Source organism: Amblyomma mixtum, chromosome 8, assembly GCF_055824585.1.
Source record: "Amblyomma mixtum isolate Tamu chromosome 8, ASM5582458v1, whole genome shotgun sequence".
In the NCBI taxonomy this organism is placed as follows: Eukaryota; Metazoa; Arthropoda; class Arachnida; order Ixodida; family Ixodidae; genus Amblyomma; species Amblyomma mixtum.
The window spans coordinates 10,488,637-10,508,784 of record NC_143019.1 but is presented as its reverse complement, the minus strand read 5'-3'; the positions used below and the strand labels follow the sequence as shown (position 1 = coordinate 10,508,784).

Here is a 20,148-nt window from a genome sequence, read left to right as displayed (position 1 = left end):
CGACTGAGGCTATGAGAGACGCCGTAGTGAAGGGCTCCGGAAATTTCGACCACCTGGGGTTCTTTAACGTGCACTGACATCGCACAGTACACGGGCCTCTAGAATTTCTCCTCCAAAGAAATTCCAGCCGCCGCGGCCGGGATCGAACCCGCGTCTTTCGGGTCAGCAGCCGAGCACCATAACCGCTGAGCCACCGCGGCGGCACTGCGGTCATAGATCCTCAGTCGTTGCGGTTATGAAACGGGCATGAGTCGTGGTCGCTGTCTGGAGGTACGCAGATTGAAGCGCTACCTGTGAGCTGCGAAGCATTTGCCGCTGTGCGACTTTCCTCACTGCGTCTAAAGTTTCAACAACCCTGCGAGTGGAGTAACAGTCATGCACCATCCCATTTTTGTACCACTCACGACGAGTACCAGACTTAAGCTTCGCAGATGATATAGCGAAAAAGCTCTGATTGGCATGACTTGCGGGGCGCTCCTAGCTTTAGAGTGTGATGTGGCCACGTAACGAGGTGTACTATGTCGACATGTGCGTCTTTCAAGACGAAAGGCGCAACGAAACACGACATGATACGCTGCTCACCTGGAAGGCAACATTGAATAGATAAGTGCTGAAATGTATTAATGACATCCTAATCGAAATTAGGAGGAAGAAGTGGGTTTGGGCAGGGCATGTAATGCGAAGGCAAGATAACCGCTGTTGGGTGACGGAGTGGATTCCAAGAGGAGGCAAGCGTCAGAAACTTAGGTGGGCGGATGAGATTAAGAAGTTTGCGGGGATACGGTGGCCGCAAATGGCAAAGGACAAGGTTAATTGGAGAGGCATGGGAGAGGCCTTTGCCCTGCAGTGGGCGTAGTCAGGCTGATGATGATGATGAAATGGCGCACCACATTACGTCGATCGCTATCAACGCTCCGTCATATTCGCTCAACACACATCAGCACATGCACTGTTCTTGCGGTTGAAAGTGCTGAGTGCTTGTCTGCACAGAAGTGACTGCTAAACTTAGTTTCAGCATTGCATGCAATCTAAGCGAGAGCTTGGAAATCTTTAAAGAGCTGTGTAGGTATACCACTACAGCACTGAAGTTGTCCTGTTATCGTCACCTTTATCGAAAGTAGCTACGCTATATCCAATGTAGAACTGTGGCCGCCCACAATAATCTCCAATTAGAGCTGTCTTCGACGAGCTGAGCCCATATAATCTCCCCTCAAATTTACTATTGTGATCCGCCCACCTGAAACCGTGGTGTCCCAAGCTGCCCCTTACACCGTCATGATCAGTAACAGGCACCGCACAAAAATGCGCGGCTACGCAGGAGTACAAATAAGTAGTTGAATTTATATAGCTTGTCCTGCAAAACAGTCACGTTAGAAACGCCGACTGACACTTGCAAGCTCGTATTCAGTCCCTCGCGATACGGTCCAAATCCACCAAATTTCAACAGCCTAGGTAGCAGAGAAACGCACAAGACGTTATGCGAATGTGAGCAACAGAACGCGAACGTTCTTCCTGCTACAAGGGGACTGCCCATACAAAAATTTTTTAGACAGTCTATAGACTTCTGTCTATAAAGTCCATAGACTCTATATACACATATTCTAGAGAACAGTCTATAGCCAATACAAACGTTATGGACCGTCTATAGACAATTATAGATTTATGGCCATACCCTTTTAGTAGACTTTTTTCTATAGACAGGCTATAGACAATGAAAAGAACAAAAAAGAAATATCTATCGGAAGGCAATAGAGTCTATAAGAAGACTAGAGACTATCTATACACCATTTTTATAAGGGTGAATCGATACATGGATCTCCGTACACAGACAAGAACTAATGGAGCGGGCGATGCATGCAAGAACGCCGTTAACGAGCAGCAACTAAAAGTGCGACCTTGTGACAAATGTTCCCCGCAACTTCTTCGTCAACAGCCTGACGCACTCGGCGGCTCTCTGGGAAAAACACGGATGACGTCACAAGAACAAGAGTCTTCAATTAGCGGCCGCAGGCGCAGTACTGACCACGGCGCCGGTCCGCCCGGCCGCATGCGCTCCCATTCGAGGACCGTTTCTCAAAAGCCCTCACGACACCAACAAATACACACACACAGCTCTCGCAAAGAGCCCAGCTACAAAGAAAAGACAATGCTCTGCCGAGAAGCCATCGCACGCAGTATCCACCAAACGTATACCGAAAGAGAAATAAACGATGAGAGGCGACGGACCGCAAACGATATTTCTGCGGCTTCCATTGCCTCATCCTTCGTAGCTTTTCTTCTTCTTTTTCTTTTTTTTTTAGCCCGGAGGGTCTTCAAATCCTCCGTCGAGTCCAGACGTGGTCGCGATGGCAAGCAGAGCTTCGCCACCGCGACCGACCGACCGGAGGCGCTACTATTCGACAGGCCGCGAAAACGTATAGTCGCAGTAAAGTGCTGCGCTCTTCCCATTTGCAGATCCCTCCTTCCATTGTCTCCGGGGCGCTCTTTCGTAACGAGCTTTTAACGACTGGACCCATTCGACGAACACCACAACGCCTCCGGGGGGCCAGCTGAGCGCACGAAACACCGCTCGTCCCCCTTTAAAAAGGGCGTCGGCGAGAATTGGGACGTTCAATCCTCTTTCTTTCTTTCTTTCTTTCTTTCTTTCTTTCTTTCTTTCTTTCTTTCTTTCTTTCTTTCTTTCTTTCTTTCTTTCTTTCTTTCCTTCTTTCTTTCTTTCTTTCTTTCTTTCTTGCTTTCTTTCTTTGTTCGGTCGATTGCCTCAATTGTCTCGTCTTTGGTGAGGTTCTGTATGCATACACAGTGCATCCGGTTCTCAGCCGGGAAGGAAAGGAAGATGCGCATACGTATATAAATGGAAGAAGCGACTAAATGCTCGGCACGAAGCAACCGCGGAGAACAGCTCGCGGCAGTTTTCTTTCTGGGTCGCCTCGCCTCGGCTCCGGGCTTTGGTTTGCATCTAGACGAGCGCTAAGCCTATTTGAGTTCGAGAAGAACAAAGCTTCCACTTGAACGGCTCTTCGGCGCTGCGTGTAGCTAAAGGCAGCGAGCGAGAGCTCACCACGACGAAACGAACAAAAAAAGGAAAAGGAAAAGGGGGAGGGAGGGGGGGGGGGGAATGGCTAGCGCAAAATAACAAAGAAGCACTGACAGCAGGATCAATGCGCGGGGTTTGTCGGGGGGGGGGGGGGGGGGGGGGGGGGGACTGCGCGCGACTACGGAAGCGCTTGCATCTGTGCCCGAAGAATAACGGGCTCTCTCCTCTATAGGACAGACTCCCGCCACTGTCTTGGGAAGGCGGTCGGTCCCTGACCGAATTAAACTAGGCGCACACAGCTGAAACTCTAGTCTGGTTGGTTTTTCTTGGCACACGTCACAGCCATTTTTCTTGCATGCACTGACAGCTTCAGTTACCCGATAACCACGGAGGAGTTGGGAGCGTTACTAACGCATTTCGAAGCACGGTCGAATGCTAACGACGTCACAGCGGCCGTCGGTTTGTTGTTTGTGGAGCACTGTGAAAGGCTGCGGACGTGTCTAATGGGAGTATCGCCTCCGGCTACTTACTGCACTGCTGAAGCTAAGCACTGGACAGCAAAATGGCGCCCGTGACGTCATGTGAATACTTTTTTATAGGGAGTGTTCATGTGATGACACGGCGTCATTTTAATGTCACGGGAGCCATTTTGTTGCCCAGTGCGTAGCTTCAGCAGTGCAGTAAGTAGCCGGAGGTGATACTCCCATTAGACACGTCCACAGCCTTTCGCCGTGTTCCACAGACACAAAATGGCGGCCGCTGTGACGTCAGAAAGTTTCGGATATATCATAAGGCAGTTTGAAATAGTTGTTACGATAAAGCCCGATGTTTTTGGTGCATGGCGCTGCTAGAGAGCTGGACATGGTACAATGAAACATGCGAAAAGTTCGGGGAATCGGAAGTTCTCTGCTCCCTGCCGAGCTTACTGACATGTTTTCGCCTGCAAAGGCAGAAATACAGTCCCGGCTGAAAAAAAAAAAATCTATTTATCAAGAGAACTGCGCTCAGATCACGTGATACATGGCGATGGCTAGTGGAAGTTTCAAGCTTATCAGCTGCGCGGAACACAAGAAGCCGATTAGCTAAGCGTGTTCATTCATTAAAAAAAAATAATGAAAAGAAAGGACGTGACGCGCCCCGAGCACTCTTTTTATTCCATTTACATTACTCAGATGCTTGCTTAGCAAACAGACTTATTTCTGGGATTCCATTTGCGAATGCCAGAATCGAGAGTAACGATCCCCGAAGAGATACAGAACCATAGACAAAAAAAAAGGGGCAGAGCATATATGGAAGTCTACATTATGCGAGAAAGAGCGGCGGAGACGCTTTACGGGCAAGCGAGGAGAGAGGGGGGGGCGAGCAATCAGACGCAGCTGTCGGCCAGATATGGGGCCGCCGTTTCCCGTATATATACACGACTCATAAATATTAACCGCAGGCGGAACTCGGAGGAAACAAAGTTGCCGGCAATGAATTGCTGCGGGCCGCCGCGTCGATACCAGCAGACGGCCGTCAATGCCATTCGGGCTCCAGTGATATATGTACGGAGTTGTGCGGAGAATTCCCTGAGGTTTTCGGACTCGCGGTTCTAAGAAAAGCGAAGAATATGAACACAACAGCACAGGACGCAAACGTATAATAGATAAATGAGCAGTCACCGGAATGCAGTGCAGCTAAACATCGGCAGGTTTAGGTGCACCTATAGTGGTCTTAGCATCCGCTTCGCATGCGGCAGGTGTCGGGTTCGATTCCCAATGCCGCCAGGTATCCACCGGTGATACCATGGGTACAAGCTTTCCCCTGGTCTGGCGCTTGTCTTCTTTAGGGCGAAATGCTCTGAGAAATGAGTCTTTGACCCCACCTTGAGTAGATCGAAAACAGCTTGTGCTATGGCGCTCTTTGGCCACGGATGCCCCTTGCGCCGTAAAAAAATCAGTCATCATCATCAGCTGCGGCCATCTTGAAGCATTTTCGCTTTCCTTGTAGCGCGAAATTCCGCAATTTAATTCAAAATGCAACTGCGAGTTGAACAAGTGCGGAGCTGATGGAGTGTCGATGAACTGCGACTGCCCCGACTGCACAGCCCAAAGCTAATGTCACATGACACGCTCCACATCCCATGATTGTATAACTGCGGCTAAAGGGTAGCTGGGAAAAAAACTGAAGTTAGCCTGTATGGACGGATTAGCGGATTTTAATGACAGACACTAGATTCACTGAAAACGGAGCTTTTGTAAGCTAGAAAGGGGAAAAAAACGGAATACAGGTGACGCCACCTCCGGCCGTTTTCGCAATCAAACTGCGGTGCATAGACATAGCTTCCAACGCGAATCCCGGAGGCTACGCTACACTGCCATACACTTCTCAACGGTAATCACGGAGTCCTTTTCGAACGTCTTGAGATGAGTCTAGTGGCGGGAAAATTACTAGGTGCAATTTTCGCAGCAATAAATTTTTGCGGCAGGACAAACGTCCACATAGCCAGAAAGACTGACAATCACTTTTAACTAGGAACGATTGCATAGAGTTGTCCTCTAGTCCCTGTAACCGCCATAGCCGACCATGTAGGTTCCAGCGCTCGCAATTATCTCGAACAGGTGCTTTCGTACCGCGGTAATTATTGATACTACAGGCTATACAGGTTAGCTCACAACAATGCAAAGCAGGCATCGAGTAAATTTGTGACGAACAAATTGCGATAACGTTGTTATTTTATTCGGAGAAATCGTCCCATTGCGCAGGCATCGGATCCGAAAATACGAGGACATACAGACCCGCCGGTTGAGGGTGTCTGAGGAGATGAAGACAACATGAAAGCGATGCGGAGCAACAAACAGGTCAATGTATGTGGCTTGGCATATGCGCGCATACAACGTGGCGCACTGACGTAAGGCTTCAGGCCACCTTTCGGTACAAAGAGCATAGGAAGTGAAACTGCATTGTATATCACCCGGTGAATCTTCTCGGTATTTTATGTGTTCCGATAATCACCGCTAGAGTGCTCTCTTATCAGTTTGTTTGCTATATGTGCCACAAGACCAGAGCACTCCGGAACTGTCAATATCATGTGCGCATTTTACTGCCATGTTCGAGTTTGTTGTTGGTATCTAAAGACACGTCTTTAAAATGAGTTTGGCAAAGAGCGATAGTCGCTATGATCTTGGACGACAGCGTATAGTGTTCTTCCTGTTTTCGCCGCCGCCGAGCGAGTTGTGGTGTTCTTCGTGGAAACAAGTTCGCTCATTGACGAGTTCCTGGCAGTGCCACCACGGCAGCGCGCTCTGTGGGCGTACATGACTTCGTCAGAGTCACGTGAATGCACATATTTTGTGCATGTATAGTGCGTCGCCCCAGCTTGACAGATAATCCAAACCCACCCCCCTCCATTATCTGTAACCGCGCGTAGCACGCCGGGAAGAGAGCACATCACGACATTCTTGAGAGAGGCTCAGAAAGAGTGAAGTTAGCCCTCGAACGGACGTTTTTTTAATGGTACCAAAATCGTAATTAGTACCTGTGCCGCCATTTGTCGGCAAAGAAAAAAATGCTTCGGACAAGCCCTACTATAGCCTTAAACCAGACACAGAGTGTCAGGAAAGTCAGAAAACACATGACAAGCTGGATTCGTCACCCAGGCATGACAGTCGTCCTATGACGAGCCTGACTCGTCCTAGACCGCTAGGTGGTATTGAGAGGTCGCGCAGAAAGCATGCACCGCCGATCACACTCACAGAGTATGTTGAGCTGTGCCCCCTGCGAAGCCAGGGAGAACCCGGACGAGGTGTTCGTCGCGATGCACCGGAACTCGCCCATGTCGAGGCTGGGGTCGACGCGCGTGAGCCTCAGGTCGGAGCCCTGCTGGAAGCGTCGCGTGGTGTTGCGCACGGGCTCTCCGTCCAGCGTCCAGTGGAAGACGACGCGGTCCCCGCTGGAGACGCCGCAACGCAGGGTGGCGCTCTCGCCCTTGCGCACCCGCACGTCCGCCGGCTGAGGGCTGAAGTAGAAGCTGTCCTGGCCCCGCACCGGCACGACGGACCAGCAGCACACGAGCACTAGGACCAGCAGGAGCAGTAGGGGCACCGGCCGAGGTGATGGCGGCGGTCGCGAGGCTGCACAGGATGGAAATGGAGAATTGCAAAAGATGTCACACACGACTCGTCGGGTGTTCCCTGTTCGCCGATCGATCAATACATTTGCGCACTTGACTGATTCGTCAGTCGCACATAGAAAACTGTAGCCATAAGGTTAGCGAATGAAAATAATCGCATTCGTCATCCTATACCCACGTCCACCGCAAGACGAAGGCCTAGCTGCTACTGATCTATATGTCGCTATATGTTTCGTGTGTTTTCGTGTGTGCCGATAGACGCCCAAGTTGTATTTGGTGCTCCTATAGCGACAATGGCAGTGGTTACAGGTTGCCTGGTTGGGCTTCGATCGCTTTTTCATTTCTTTCCACAAAGGACAAGTTAGCGGCGATAGCAGTGTTGGAATCCGGGATAGGTGTGACGTGTTACAGCTACGAAAGGCCTCATTATTATTGGTATAAGCCTGACTTCTGTGCCGGAGCCGGCGAATGGCACTGCTTACTTAGGCGTTGACATGATATCACGAGACGAAGCTACGAATTTTATAAGATGAAATGAGTGGTCTGGCAAAAGAATTATTTCGAAAATACTGCTCCAGAACACCGAAGAGCACCTCTACGCCACATGCCTGCTGTCCATTCCGGTGTCTTACTTTCCGTTCTGGCTGGGCTTTGCGCAGAACTATTGCCTTACACAATAACTCCACCCTCCTCTAGGAGGCGATGTTCACTTGGCTCACTTCCACGGCCAAAGTGTGTGCTAAGCACCACAACATTGTAATCCCTTCATGCGTCCCGTACAATGTCAGAGTAAACAAAAAACAAAGAGGTGGAAAGGCAGCACGCGGGGCACCAGGCAGTGGGCTTCAGTGTCGTCCACTAACCAGCCACATATACCAGACTTCACAGGCAACGATTGCACGGTGCCCCTTCCAATAAAATTGTTCGTTCCCTGTGTCCGCTCTGTTTCTAAAAATACAAGGAAAAGCAACATGTGTGCCTGCTACTTTTGCAGCTGGCTGTGCATAAGCTACGAGCCTATGTTTTTCATTGAAAGCAAAACAAGGTCTTCTGTTCGCGGAGACACTATCGAAGCGCGAACTTTCATGGATTTTTTTTCTTCTTTTGCGTTCTTCTTTTGCGTTCAACGCAAGCATAAAATTCGTGGGACCGGTTTAATGTTCATCATTAAACCGGCTGCGTTATTCATCAACTCACTCTCTCTGATAAGGAAGTGGACAAGAATTGCCTACAATCAGTGGTCAGGCGGACGCTTGGTTGACACTGAGCAACTGATTCAGTGACAGGACTATCGATTGCTCGTATGAATGAACGGTTCGTGACAGTACGAATTCATCAACGAAGTCAAACATGCATCGATCAGCTTAATGATCGAGGCGCAAGTGGCCGATAAATAGACCGGTCTCCTGCCTTAAGCATCGGTTTATTTGCAATGGCGAACGGTTTATCTATTTTCACGTTGTAGACCTAAACAGGACGTCAAATAACCTTCTAACACGACGGCACACCAACTACAGAGGCTATAAATGATTGGCTTAGTCATCTATTCACATACTACAGATCAAGTTAACGGTATTCCATCATTCAAAACGCAGCAATCATTTCCTTTACACAACTGTTAGTACATATAACCAGGGGCGGTGGAACACGGAGGGCCCGCCTCATCTTCCCCCAGTTGTTTGTATAGTGCCCTTAGAAATGGGCACCAGTGCGACAAGGTGCAGTCATTACGTTAAATAAGTAATTTCTAAACAGTAAACAGATAACTGAGTAGCTGTGGAAAATAAGTTCAGACATTACAGGTTAACCATATCTCTAACGCTGTTCAAACTGTTTTCAAACCCCTTTATACATAACGCTGAATACTATGCAATGGCCGAGCAGCGGCCCTCAAACTGCGACACTTAAAAAAAGAGGGCGTTTTCTAAACAACATCGCGAGCTGAGCCCTAGGCTTAACACTCCCCCCTTCCCCCGACAAACAATAGCACGTAATAAATTTGGAAAAAAAGAAAAAACCTGATAAACCAAGCAGTTTGCCTGCGGTGCTGCGCTCTCGGCCGATCAAAGAGCGAACGCCGATATTCCATAAACAATCACTTGCTCGCCCCACTCGAACACTTCGGCGATCATGAAAGCGTTTCGGTGTATACTCCTCCCACACTCCAACCTCCCCCATCCCGAGAGAGAAACAATTGCCCCGCTCTAAAGTTTGGCCCGGCCGGATTCTTCGCGCATTGGCCGCAGCACTCGAGGGGAGGCCCATGAATAACATTTTCCTTCCAGCCGTATACGTCCGTCAGGTCCCGAGCAGTAGCACCAAAGTGCACGTGCCTCCGAGTATACACATTTCTCCGGCGAGTGTTTATAAAACTGTCCCCCCTTCGACCCGAACTGCCTCCGGCGCGAGGCCCCGAAGGCTTCGGGGTGCGCCCTCTATAGACGTCGTGTTTATACGCTACCAGCGCCAGGGGGCGCTTTATGACATCCCCGCCTCCATAACCCTCGTTTCGGGCTCCCACTATCACATATGGCTTCGTATCTAGAGACAGGCGGCCATTAAGGATAGGAACAAACTTACAGAGTTTTGGGCAGCTGCCAATCCCCCCCCCCCCCCCCCCCTCCACTTCCACACCACTAGCGGCAGTGATTTACCGCCACGATAAATGTTGATACTTTCTTTTTTCATCCTTTTTATGGGTCTGACATTGCTCGGGGAGAACCACCATTTTGTTCGCAGAAAAGGAACCGGCGATGACGCGAGCGGACGTATTTTCGATGGTGTGCAATGTATCTGACGGAATATGAAAACTCAGAAAGACGGAAAAAAAGCACGTTAGTGCAAAAAGTGGTTCGGAAGCGCACGTTAGATGTGCTGCTTACATGCAGGGCGAAAGCAGTATGCACCATTACTCGTACGAAAATGTTATGTCATGTGACAGGCAGTCAATAAAGCAATGGCGGCCCGGCGAAGGCCTATTTACGACGACAGTGAGTGAACGACCGCCGATCCGGGGTTTGAACTCCGAAGTTAAAGCCGGTGTCCAGCTTTTCTGGCAATTAGTGTGCCTAATACTTTCCCATACACGAACACTACATTGAACATTATCAAGATGATTATGGTGGTGGCTTGTGGCCGTTTCCTTCGTAATGGGCGGATACATAGTGTGTTAACTATGCAACTAGCGGCACCTGTCGGCTGCCAGTAGCGAACGCCACGTAGCTGAATGGGGATACTTTCACTTGAGGTCGAGAGAAAGTTAAAGAGGGAAGCGAAGTGGTGCGCGAAGATCGTGATACTGACTCCCTACTATTCCTACACGCTGTAGAATCTGGCATAAATGACTCCGGCGCTTACAGCGACTAGTTCAACCAGCCACAGGAACTCGATGAGCTCTACCAATCATTCAAAATTCCCGAAGTATAACTTGGATATTCAGCGCCGCGCAGCACGTGGTGGCGGGCGCATAAACTACACGAGTTTTTCCACGGTCACCTGGATCGAGCGGCCGTAACTTGTCAGGTTTTTCAGCCTTGCAGTTACTACTCGTTATTCGCACGGGTTAATGACATCGTAGTCGAAATCAAGCGGAAGAAATGGGCTTGGGCAGGGCATGTAATGCGAAGGCAAGATAACCGCTGGTCCTTAAAGGTAACGGAGTGGATTCTAAGAGAATGCAAGTGTAGCGGGGGGCGGCAGAAAGTTAGGTGGGCGGATGAGATTAAGAAGCTTGCAGGGACACGGTGGCCGCAGCTGGCAAATGACAGCCTTAATTGGAGGGACATGGGAGAGGCCTTGGTCCTGCAGTGGGCGTAGTCAGGCTGATGATAATGATGATGATTACGCGAAAGAAAAAATAAAAGCCGCCAGAAGACCGCGGCCGCGCCGCCAGTAGGTATACGTCTGCCGCAGTGCACACCGGCCGTCAGCCGAGACGCACCATGCAGCGGCTCCCGCCAAAACGGCTGCAGGCTGCCGCGCGCGTCAGTCTTCTTCCTCGGGCCACAAATCACGAGCTGCTCCGGCAGCACGCTCAGCCTCGCCTCCTGCCGTGAAAAGAGGCGTCAGCCGCTCCCCCTGGCGGTTATTTATGAAAGCAGCGGCAGCCGCATGGCGCCCTTACCAGTGGAGGCTCTGCTGCATGCACGCCGTCGTCTCGCTTTCTCTACGGGGGCCAAGCCGCGTGTTTACACAGCCAGTAAACGGCGTGTGTGAAGCAGGGCTCTGCACGTACACACCCGGTGCTGCAGAGCACGCCGTGCACGAAACACGGAGACCCGAAGACCCCCCTCACCCCCCCACCCCCCCTCAAATACTCCCTCCCCTGGTCCTGTACCCCCCCCCCCCCCTACACCGACCAGTGCACCCTTCCACTTATGCAAGCCCTCTCTCCTCCCCCTCTCCCATCCTGCCTGGTTACAGAGCTGTCGATCGGAAGCATGACATGACCCCGGTGTTGCCTCGCCCTCCCGCGTACACTACACCCGGCTGCCGGTTAACGCGCCACCGACGCTAATCTGGGCTATGCTGCTTCACCGAGATCGAAACACGGAGTTATGTACACGCAATACATGTTGTTGCTGTTATCGTGTGTTATTATCATGTTGTTGTTATCTACTAGGGTTTTTGCTCTGCTGGATATCATCTTTTCATTGTTTCTATATTTTCTCGCTATTATGCTCGCCTTCTTGCGATCCTGTAGTAGCTGTGAAAGCTTATCTAATTTTATGCATAGCTTCGTGTGCGATGTACCTGCAAATCTGTGTAGAGTTGAATGAAGTATTATTGCCCCCTCACTGTAATGCCTTGATAAAGGAGCTGTATGAGTAATAAATAAATAAATACGGAGTAACGCGTAAAAAAATACGCAAACATTGAGTAATACACCCCAGCTATGTTTCCTTATGGTCAATGAGGCAGCTCCTCCTCGGTGATCGATGCAGAGAATCCTTGGTCTAAGAAGCTCTGGAGTTGCACGGGTTAAGGAGGTACAAGATGATGAGCAAAGGCGCTATCAGCGCAACCGTTTTTCCCGTATTAGCCGAACGCGTAGCATAGATCGCCGGGACACCCAAGAAAAGGAAGCCGGCCGGCGGTGCTTTACAGTGCGATAGCGCAATAAAAGCCCCATCGGAGAAAAAACCCGGCGGCGTCCGCCATGAAATTCGCTGATTGGCAGGCGGAAAGTGACGTCCACAGAACAGAGAAATCCCATTGGCTGGAAGACCGTGACGTCACCAAACCGAAGAATGCCTATTGGCTGAAGAGAAGCGACGTCATCAGACAGGTTCGTGTGCGTGGAGACGTGATGAGGCCCTGACAGATTAATGACAGAGAAGAAAATGACTCGGATAACAGCAGGCCTACGTGCATTGTAGACAGCCTCCCGAAAAACTACGAGTGTAAAACGGACGCTTGCGGGAGCTGCTTCTCCGCATTGCTCGGGAAGAGCAACCTGGGTATCACAAGCCCCACCAGTCCCTTCCAGTATAAATGCATCGCCAGCTTTGGATGACATATCTCATTGTCAACACATAATGTAATGAGGTGTCCCCGTGTTTTGCTTAGCATGATCCTCGTGGTGAGTGACGTTCAGCGCCACTTGGACAACTACAATTAGCCCACCATCTGTCCTCTATACATACTGCTGTGGCACCACAAGGACATCGTACCAACTCGCCCAATTTTCAACCCTTTTGTCCTCTATAGCAGTCTGAGTATAGCAGACGTCACACAGCGGGAATCGCACGGTGTGCTAGGCGATTCAGCTCACCTTCGCTCCTCTCCACATCACGCATAATCCATCAAGCTTACTTCCCCCTGTATAGGGAACGTAATGTTGGGCTACATGCGCATCTACAGCTCTCAACAAATTAAATGAGCTAATTCTTGATGCCACCGGTGGAAACCGAACCCACGACCTCCAAATAAGGACGTCTCTATAACGACCCCTCAATCCCTTTCCCTTGTCTGATATATATATATATATATATATATATGTGCGAAACTGAGAAACTTCATTTAGGGAAACATTTATTCGAGTCGACGTTTCGGACAGAGCCTGTCCGGTTTCAGGACAGGCTCTGTTCGAAACGTCTACTCGAATAAATGTTTACCTAAATGAAACGTTTCTCAATTTCGCATTTTACCTCTAGCAACCAAGTACGTTTACCTTTTGTGCTATATATATGTTGGTCTCTGTGACTGTTCGCTTTTTTCACACACACACCTATATATATATATATATATATATATATATTTAACGTTACGCGATGCCCACTAACTATATATATATATATATATATATATATATATATATATATATATATATATATATATATATATATATATATATATATATATATATATATATAATTAGTGGGCATCGCGCAACGTTAACTATGATTGATTCGGCGTGCTGTAGTGGAAGTGCCAAGTTTCATTCGCTGACGAGTGCATACGAAGGTGCAAGCGGCAGCAAGCGCGGCGATCGCTTCGCTTCTATAAGGGAATCGGAGCAACCGCGCAACTACTGCGACAGAAAAAAAGATATCAAAGTTGTACGGTCCCGAAACCTTTCCGGTGCGGAGGGTCCGGACCCGGCGTTGACTGGCAAACAAAACCGCGAACCCAGCAGCAGACCAGCAGGCCGTTTCTGGAATCAATCATGTTTACACAGCGGGTGTGCGGAGATACGCTTGTGCTTACAGTGACGCGCTGCCGATGGGGAGCGCCCTCTTTAGATTTGCTGGGCGGGTCTACCTGCAAAGCTTTCGAGCTGTCTGCCCCGTGTGTGCACAGCCATATATAACACACACGGCATCCGCCGAAACACGAGACATGTTACAGCAGGCAGCGTTTCTGAGTGTATAGCCACTCATTCTTTTTTTTTTTTTTTTTGGCGGGAAGAGAAGCGTCAGGGGCGATACACCGCAGAACCTTTGCTCCGAGAGTATACGAGCTTGGTCGGCTGGTGCATGCGCCCCAGCAACCGATGCTAGAAGTAGTACTGTAGGAGATAAAACTTGCAGTGGCTTAGCTCGGCTATGCCAGGAAATACGTAGCGAAAGCATGCGCAACGACGAGGCGCGCGGTGTGACGTCATACCAAACGGCGGCGGCGGCGGCTCCGCGGCGAGGCGCGCGGTGTGACGTCATGCCAGATGGCGCGGCGAGCGCGCGGCGTCCGCCAGCTGCGGCGGTTGCTAGGCAACGGCTCAAGGTCGGTCGCTGTGCCTCCTCGGAGCAGCGCCACAGCGAAATCGCAAGTTTGTGGCCAATGTAGCTTTCGCTACGAAACATATTCATGTGCACCCTACTATTCCGAGGTAAGGTTACTTAAGGTGATATACTCTGAACACTCCATAGAGAAAGGAGTAAAAAGGGTGTAAACTGTCCTCTAGTACCCTTTTTACTCCTTTCTGTATGGAGTGTTCAGAGTATATCACCTTAAGTAACCTTACCTCGGAGTAGTAGGGTGCACATGAATATGTCTATCGTGTCCTCTAGCCCACTCCCTTTTATAAGAGGGAGTGCGATAAAGTACAGTCTACTCCCTTTTCACACCCATATACGCGTATTCTTGTCTAAGGTCTATCGTGTATTGGATGACTCTATTGGACGACTCGCCTGCAGAAACAGCGAACGAACGAGGCAGAAGAATAGGCTTAATTTGGCAGAACAAAAGATTAATAAGAGACAAGTAACGTAGTGAGTGTTAGAGAGCTTCCCTGGCGGAGAAGCTCGCGGTGATGACGCACCGCGGGTTCCATGAGACCGAGTGGCTCGATTGATCCCGTGTCGGGGATTGTCGCCCGAGTGTAAACAAGACCCCCAACAACAACAACCGCTCCTCGTCGCAGCCACTCGTGGTGCCTGGCCCTGCCCTGGCGGCTTCGGCGGCCGGGAAAGCTAGAGTGACGGGGCGAGAAATACAAGACAGAAAGAAAAACAGGGAATATCCGAGGTTTACGAAGCCCACCGCGACTGCGGGCGCTGGACACCACTCATTCAGGGTAGGAAAGCGAAGCACAAAGAGAAGTTTAACCAAGGAGACAACACAAGTGCAGAGTGCAGTAAATCTGTAGAGACAGTTGAGCATCCCATAGTAGAGTGTAGCAGTTTCTATCCTGGTATCGGTGCAGGTACAGTCACTGTCCCTGAGGTCCTACGGCGAATTAATCTGCGGTAGAAGTTAGCAAAAAGCGGCGACTGGAGCATTGGTAGCACGAAAGCAAAGAGGTGACGTAAGGTTACAAGTTAAGGATTGAAATTTGTACTTAAATATAATGGCGAATTTATTGATAAGAACGTTAAGTTTGACAGACTGCTTTTAGAAATGTAAGAAAAAAAAATAGGCATGGTGGAAACTGTCACCGCCCCGTTTAAAAGGGACGCTCCTTTCTTCCATCCATTCATCCATGAAGAGCAACGGGAGACCTGCTGTGGACTTGGACCTATACTATAGGCAACGACTTGAATTAACTTCTCATTCTTACAGCTCTCCTATATTTTGGAGGGACTGATTGTGGTCATATTGATGCACTTTCCTCTTTCTTTTAACTGCAGCCGCTTACTAGACTAGACTATCTAGTCTAGTCTTGTCTAGTCTAGTCTAGTCTAGTCTAGAAGCAATTTCAAAAGGTAAAAGCAGCTGGTGAGGATCAGGTAACTGCAGGTCTGTTGATTGACGGTTGGGGAGAGTTTGCCGGAGAAAGTGGCCACCCTTTACACGGAATGCCTCACCACGTCTAGAGTAACGGTGTCTTGGAAAAACGCTTACTTCATTTCGATACATAAGAAAGGGGACGGCAATGGTCCGAAAAATTAGAGACCGATCAGCTCACTGTCCATTGCCTACAAGGTGTTTACTAAGGTAATAGCTAATAAAATCAGGGCAACCTTGGACATCAATGAAGGAAATAAGCACGAAGCTGGCTCTCGTAAAGGCTACTCGACAATAGACCGTACTCACACTGGCAGTAACGTGCCAGAGAAATGCACAGGATATAACCAACCGCTATATATGGTCTTCATGGATTGGGAAAAAGCATTTGACTCAGTAGAAAGCTCGGCAGTCATGCAAAGCATTGCGGAAACAGGGTATAGAGGACGCACATGTAAATAAACTGGAAAATATCTACAGCAGTTGCATAGCCAGCGGAGTCCTCCAACGAGAAAGTAATATAAAATCATAGTCAAGGAGCTTGTCAGGCAAGGAGACACGATCTCTGTATTACTGCACTGTTCACCGCATGTTTACAGCAGGAATTCAGAGATACGGATTGCGAAGAGTGTACAATAAAAGTTAATGGAGAATACTTCAGTAATCTGCGATTCGCTGATAACATTGTTTTGCTAATGAAGTCACTCAAGACGAATCATGAAAAATGTGACCTAGACAGGCAAAGCAGAACAGTGGGTCTAAAAATTAACACGCAGAAAACTGAAATAATATTCAATGGCCTCGGAAGCGAACAGCATTTTTAGGATAGGTAACAAAGCGTTGGAAGTTTCAAGAGAAATATCACCTATGGGCCAGGAACATGGAGGCTAACGAAAAGGGTTCAGCTTGAATTGAGGGCAACGCGGCGAGCTACGGAAAGAAAAATTATAGGTGTAACGTTAAGAGAAAGGAAGTGAGTATAGTTGGTCACGGAAACAACGCGAACTAACGACATCCTAGTTGAAATCGATATGAAGAAATGGGCTTGGTCAGGGCATGTAATGCGAACTGATGCTCATTAAGGATAACGGACTGGATTCCAAGTGAAGGCAGGTATAGCAGGAGACCGCAGAAATGCAGATGGGAGGATGAGATAAAGAAGTTCGCGGGGATACAATGGCGGCAACTGACAAGGGACAGGGTTAATTGAAGTAAGATGGGAGAGGTCTTTGCCCAGCAATGGATATGGTCAGGCTGACATGTCTGACGTTCATTGCGCGTATTAACTAGTACCCCACCCCTCCCCCTCAATTACGTGAAGAAAAACCTACTGCGCAGTATTTCACCGCGTCCGTTCCTGACAGCAGCGCAGAAATCCTCGCCACATACTGCGAGGCAACGCCGACGGCGTCTCATTTTTCCTCACACGCGGCACATAGGAGAGAGGTATATCGTAACCCGGCAGCCAACCACGCAACTTTGGAAACCCACCCCGTTATGCACACCACGGGGTGAGGTCAACGCCCAGTCATCTGGACAGACTCCTTCCCTCACCCACACCCCCCTCCCTTCTTTCTTCTCCCCGATCCCTGTGCACCGGGCAGAAACGCCGTCATAGCGGGACGCCCTTCTCCGGCGCGACCGCGATCAAGCATGCAAGCACAACCAGGGCATAGTGTATGAAGAGAGGGGGGGGGGGAGGGGGGGGGGGGCAAGCAGCAAGCGGCTTCCGTCAGCGGGGCGCTGTGGTGCAACCCGTACACGTATACGTATATGGATATGCGCCCCATCAGCAGATTACGCGAAACGACGTCACGCACAAACAAATCGTTAGTGCGAGAGCCGGACCGATGCTGTCGACCTCACACGAGCAGGGTCCAGGCCGGCGTGCATGCCGGAGGGGCGCAGTACCATACGAGAAGGCGATGAAGGAACGGGAAACCACGCGAGATGGCGCGGAAAGCGCTGGTCGGCGTGCGCGGGCACTTTGGCGCGGAAAGGGTGAAAAAATGGCGAGGTCGCGATATCTTGTGTTTGTTTTCTTGTTTTCCCCGAGTCTCCTCGGATCCATACCCCAAAGCATGAAGCGTTGTCAGCTCTTCCGGTGCACTGGATCTTGCGCGGTCCGTGCAGAACTATACACGACATCCTGGCTAACCCTGCGGCCAAAGCTTTTGCTTCTTACTGAGAGCGGCGTCGCGCCCGTTAAGTGGAGATAGATAAGGGTAGCGCTACTAGGTAGTGGACAAGACTGATAGACCGGAAGAGCCGACCTTGATAAGAAGCTCTCCGCGGGATACGTGCGCCGGGGCGGAGAAGGGAGTCTATAGGCGAGGGCCTAAAGAGCTAAAGCTGGCTCTACAACCCTTCACTGCTTCCCGATTCCTATAGGCTTTTCTCCGCTTTTAGAGAAGCTATAAACGGACGCTACAGCGAAGCACTTGTGCGCTGATAGCGCGTATACGCGAGCGGTCGACATGGGTTTTCTGTGATACAGTGTAAAAAGAAAAGTTTGTCCACAAAAAAAAAATAACGAGCAACGAATACAGGCAGTCGTTTTATAGAGGAAACGAGAAAGGTTGCATGCTTGGACTGTTTGTAAAAAGCAATGTCGTCGATAACTTGCTAAGTGAAAATTCCGCGGGCTACACGGCGATTGGCTGCTGACCAGTGCATATGCGGAACTTGGGGCAGTGTTGAATGTCGTGAGGCCCGGAATGGTAAGGGGGACAGTTACAGCCTCGAGCCTGGGAGCGTGGAGCTGAAGAAGTGCTGTAATCCGCGTTTTTCACAGGGCAGCTCTGCGCATGCGCATGCCTCTCCTCCTCTAGCTCTGCTGGTTGAAAACAAAACCGCCAGCTTCTACTGTGCATGCGCAGTTTATGTTAGGGACAGGAGCATGCGACAGATGGCGCCAGCTGTCAAGCTAACACTTGCCACTTCGCAGGAGCAGTTGGCCCCTCGTGGAACCAGATCGCGCCTTTATCCCCCACGTGCACTTGTTTTCAACCAGCAGCACCACATTTTGTGATAAAGGCAGATGGGCCGAATGTACGGCTAGAATGAAAAGCCTGGGTCTTGCCCTCGAAAAAATCTCGATAGACTAAACCTATGAACTGTGAGAAGAAACCGTTGTAAGGGTGGGGACTATTGGGAACGGCGACAGCAAGTCTCGCCGGGTGGCAGCCAGCACGCCTGTTTCTACTGGGTAGCTCCGAGCAACGCGATGGTGATGGCTCCCAGGCCTGCCGTCATGGACCACACGGAGAGGACCCAGGTGTCAGCTGGTTCCAATTACCGAGCATTGCCCGGTCGGAGTGCGGGACCCAAAAGAACGGGCCGAAGTTTGAGCCCAACCACACACTCTTTCCGTCGTTTCCTCACGTGTCGAACGCCGCCGCAGCGGGCAGACGGATGTTATCTTCCCCAATTGCCGCGGCCATGGCGGGGAACAAAGGGCGTCGTTTCCGGTGGTGGCTCTTCGGCGTGCCGAGCACCGCGACGTGCTGGTGGGCATCATCCCCAACCATTGCGAACACCTCTAAGAACAAAGGACCACTTTCCGACCTTTTCCCGACCTCGCGTTCATTTTAGTTGACGGAATCTGAACAATTTTCTGCTTCGATGGCGCAAAGACAGCAACGTGAAAGTGCTAATGGACTACGCCACCCAGTTTCTTCTCCACCAGCTATAATTTAATGTTCTTGTATCAGCGCTTCAGTCAGGGTGTTGTCGTTTCGTGGTACATCGAACTAGACCATCAGCGAGTTTCTTCACGTCGACTCGGTTCTCACGGATAGTTTGCATTTATACAAACAGGAAAAACGAGCAAAAAACTCAAGATGTAAGCAGTGTGTAAAAAAACTTGTTCCCCCTTCCGTTTCTAAGCGGCCGACCATCTTCATCATCGCGCGTCAGGACTACTGTAGTCAGGACAGCACCGGCTAGGCGAGGAGGGAATTTTCCCTGATAGAGGAAGCGGAAGCAGCGACGAGAGCGCCACCTCGAATGCTGCGCGGAGCTCCGCGGAACATTGTAATAAATAGCATAGGAGTGTTCACGCTTTGTCGTTTCTCCATTCGTTCCCTCGAGCACGAACCAGTCCGCGGTTCGCGAGCGAAAAGGCTGCATCCGCGGAGTGGGAGTGCGGGGCGGAAGGCTGTCCCCGTGTCTCCACAACTGGAGTCTCATAGGTGTGCCGTACAGAACTAAGAATATCTACAGCCAAACAAATCTTCATTATGGTGCGAATTCGGCACTCCGCGAGCTAAACAAAAAAAAATGTCAACAAAGGTAGGTCGTTAAAGAACCCTGCCAGTATACTACGGCGTCGAGC

At 50.0% G+C, this 20,148-nt stretch overlaps 1 protein-coding gene across 1 annotated transcript in view; it reads right to left on the bottom strand.

The window, feature by feature from the left end:
- Positions 1-20,148, bottom strand: part of LOC149331297 (inactive tyrosine-protein kinase 7-like) — a 168,551-nt gene that overhangs the window by 114,064 nt on the left and 34,339 nt on the right. The window contains exon 2 of the mRNA XM_089556440.1: positions 6,772-7,149. Within this exon, the coding sequence (XP_089412566.1) occupies positions 6,772-7,149 (378 nt within the window). The remainder of the gene's footprint in view (positions 1-6,771; positions 7,150-20,148) is intronic.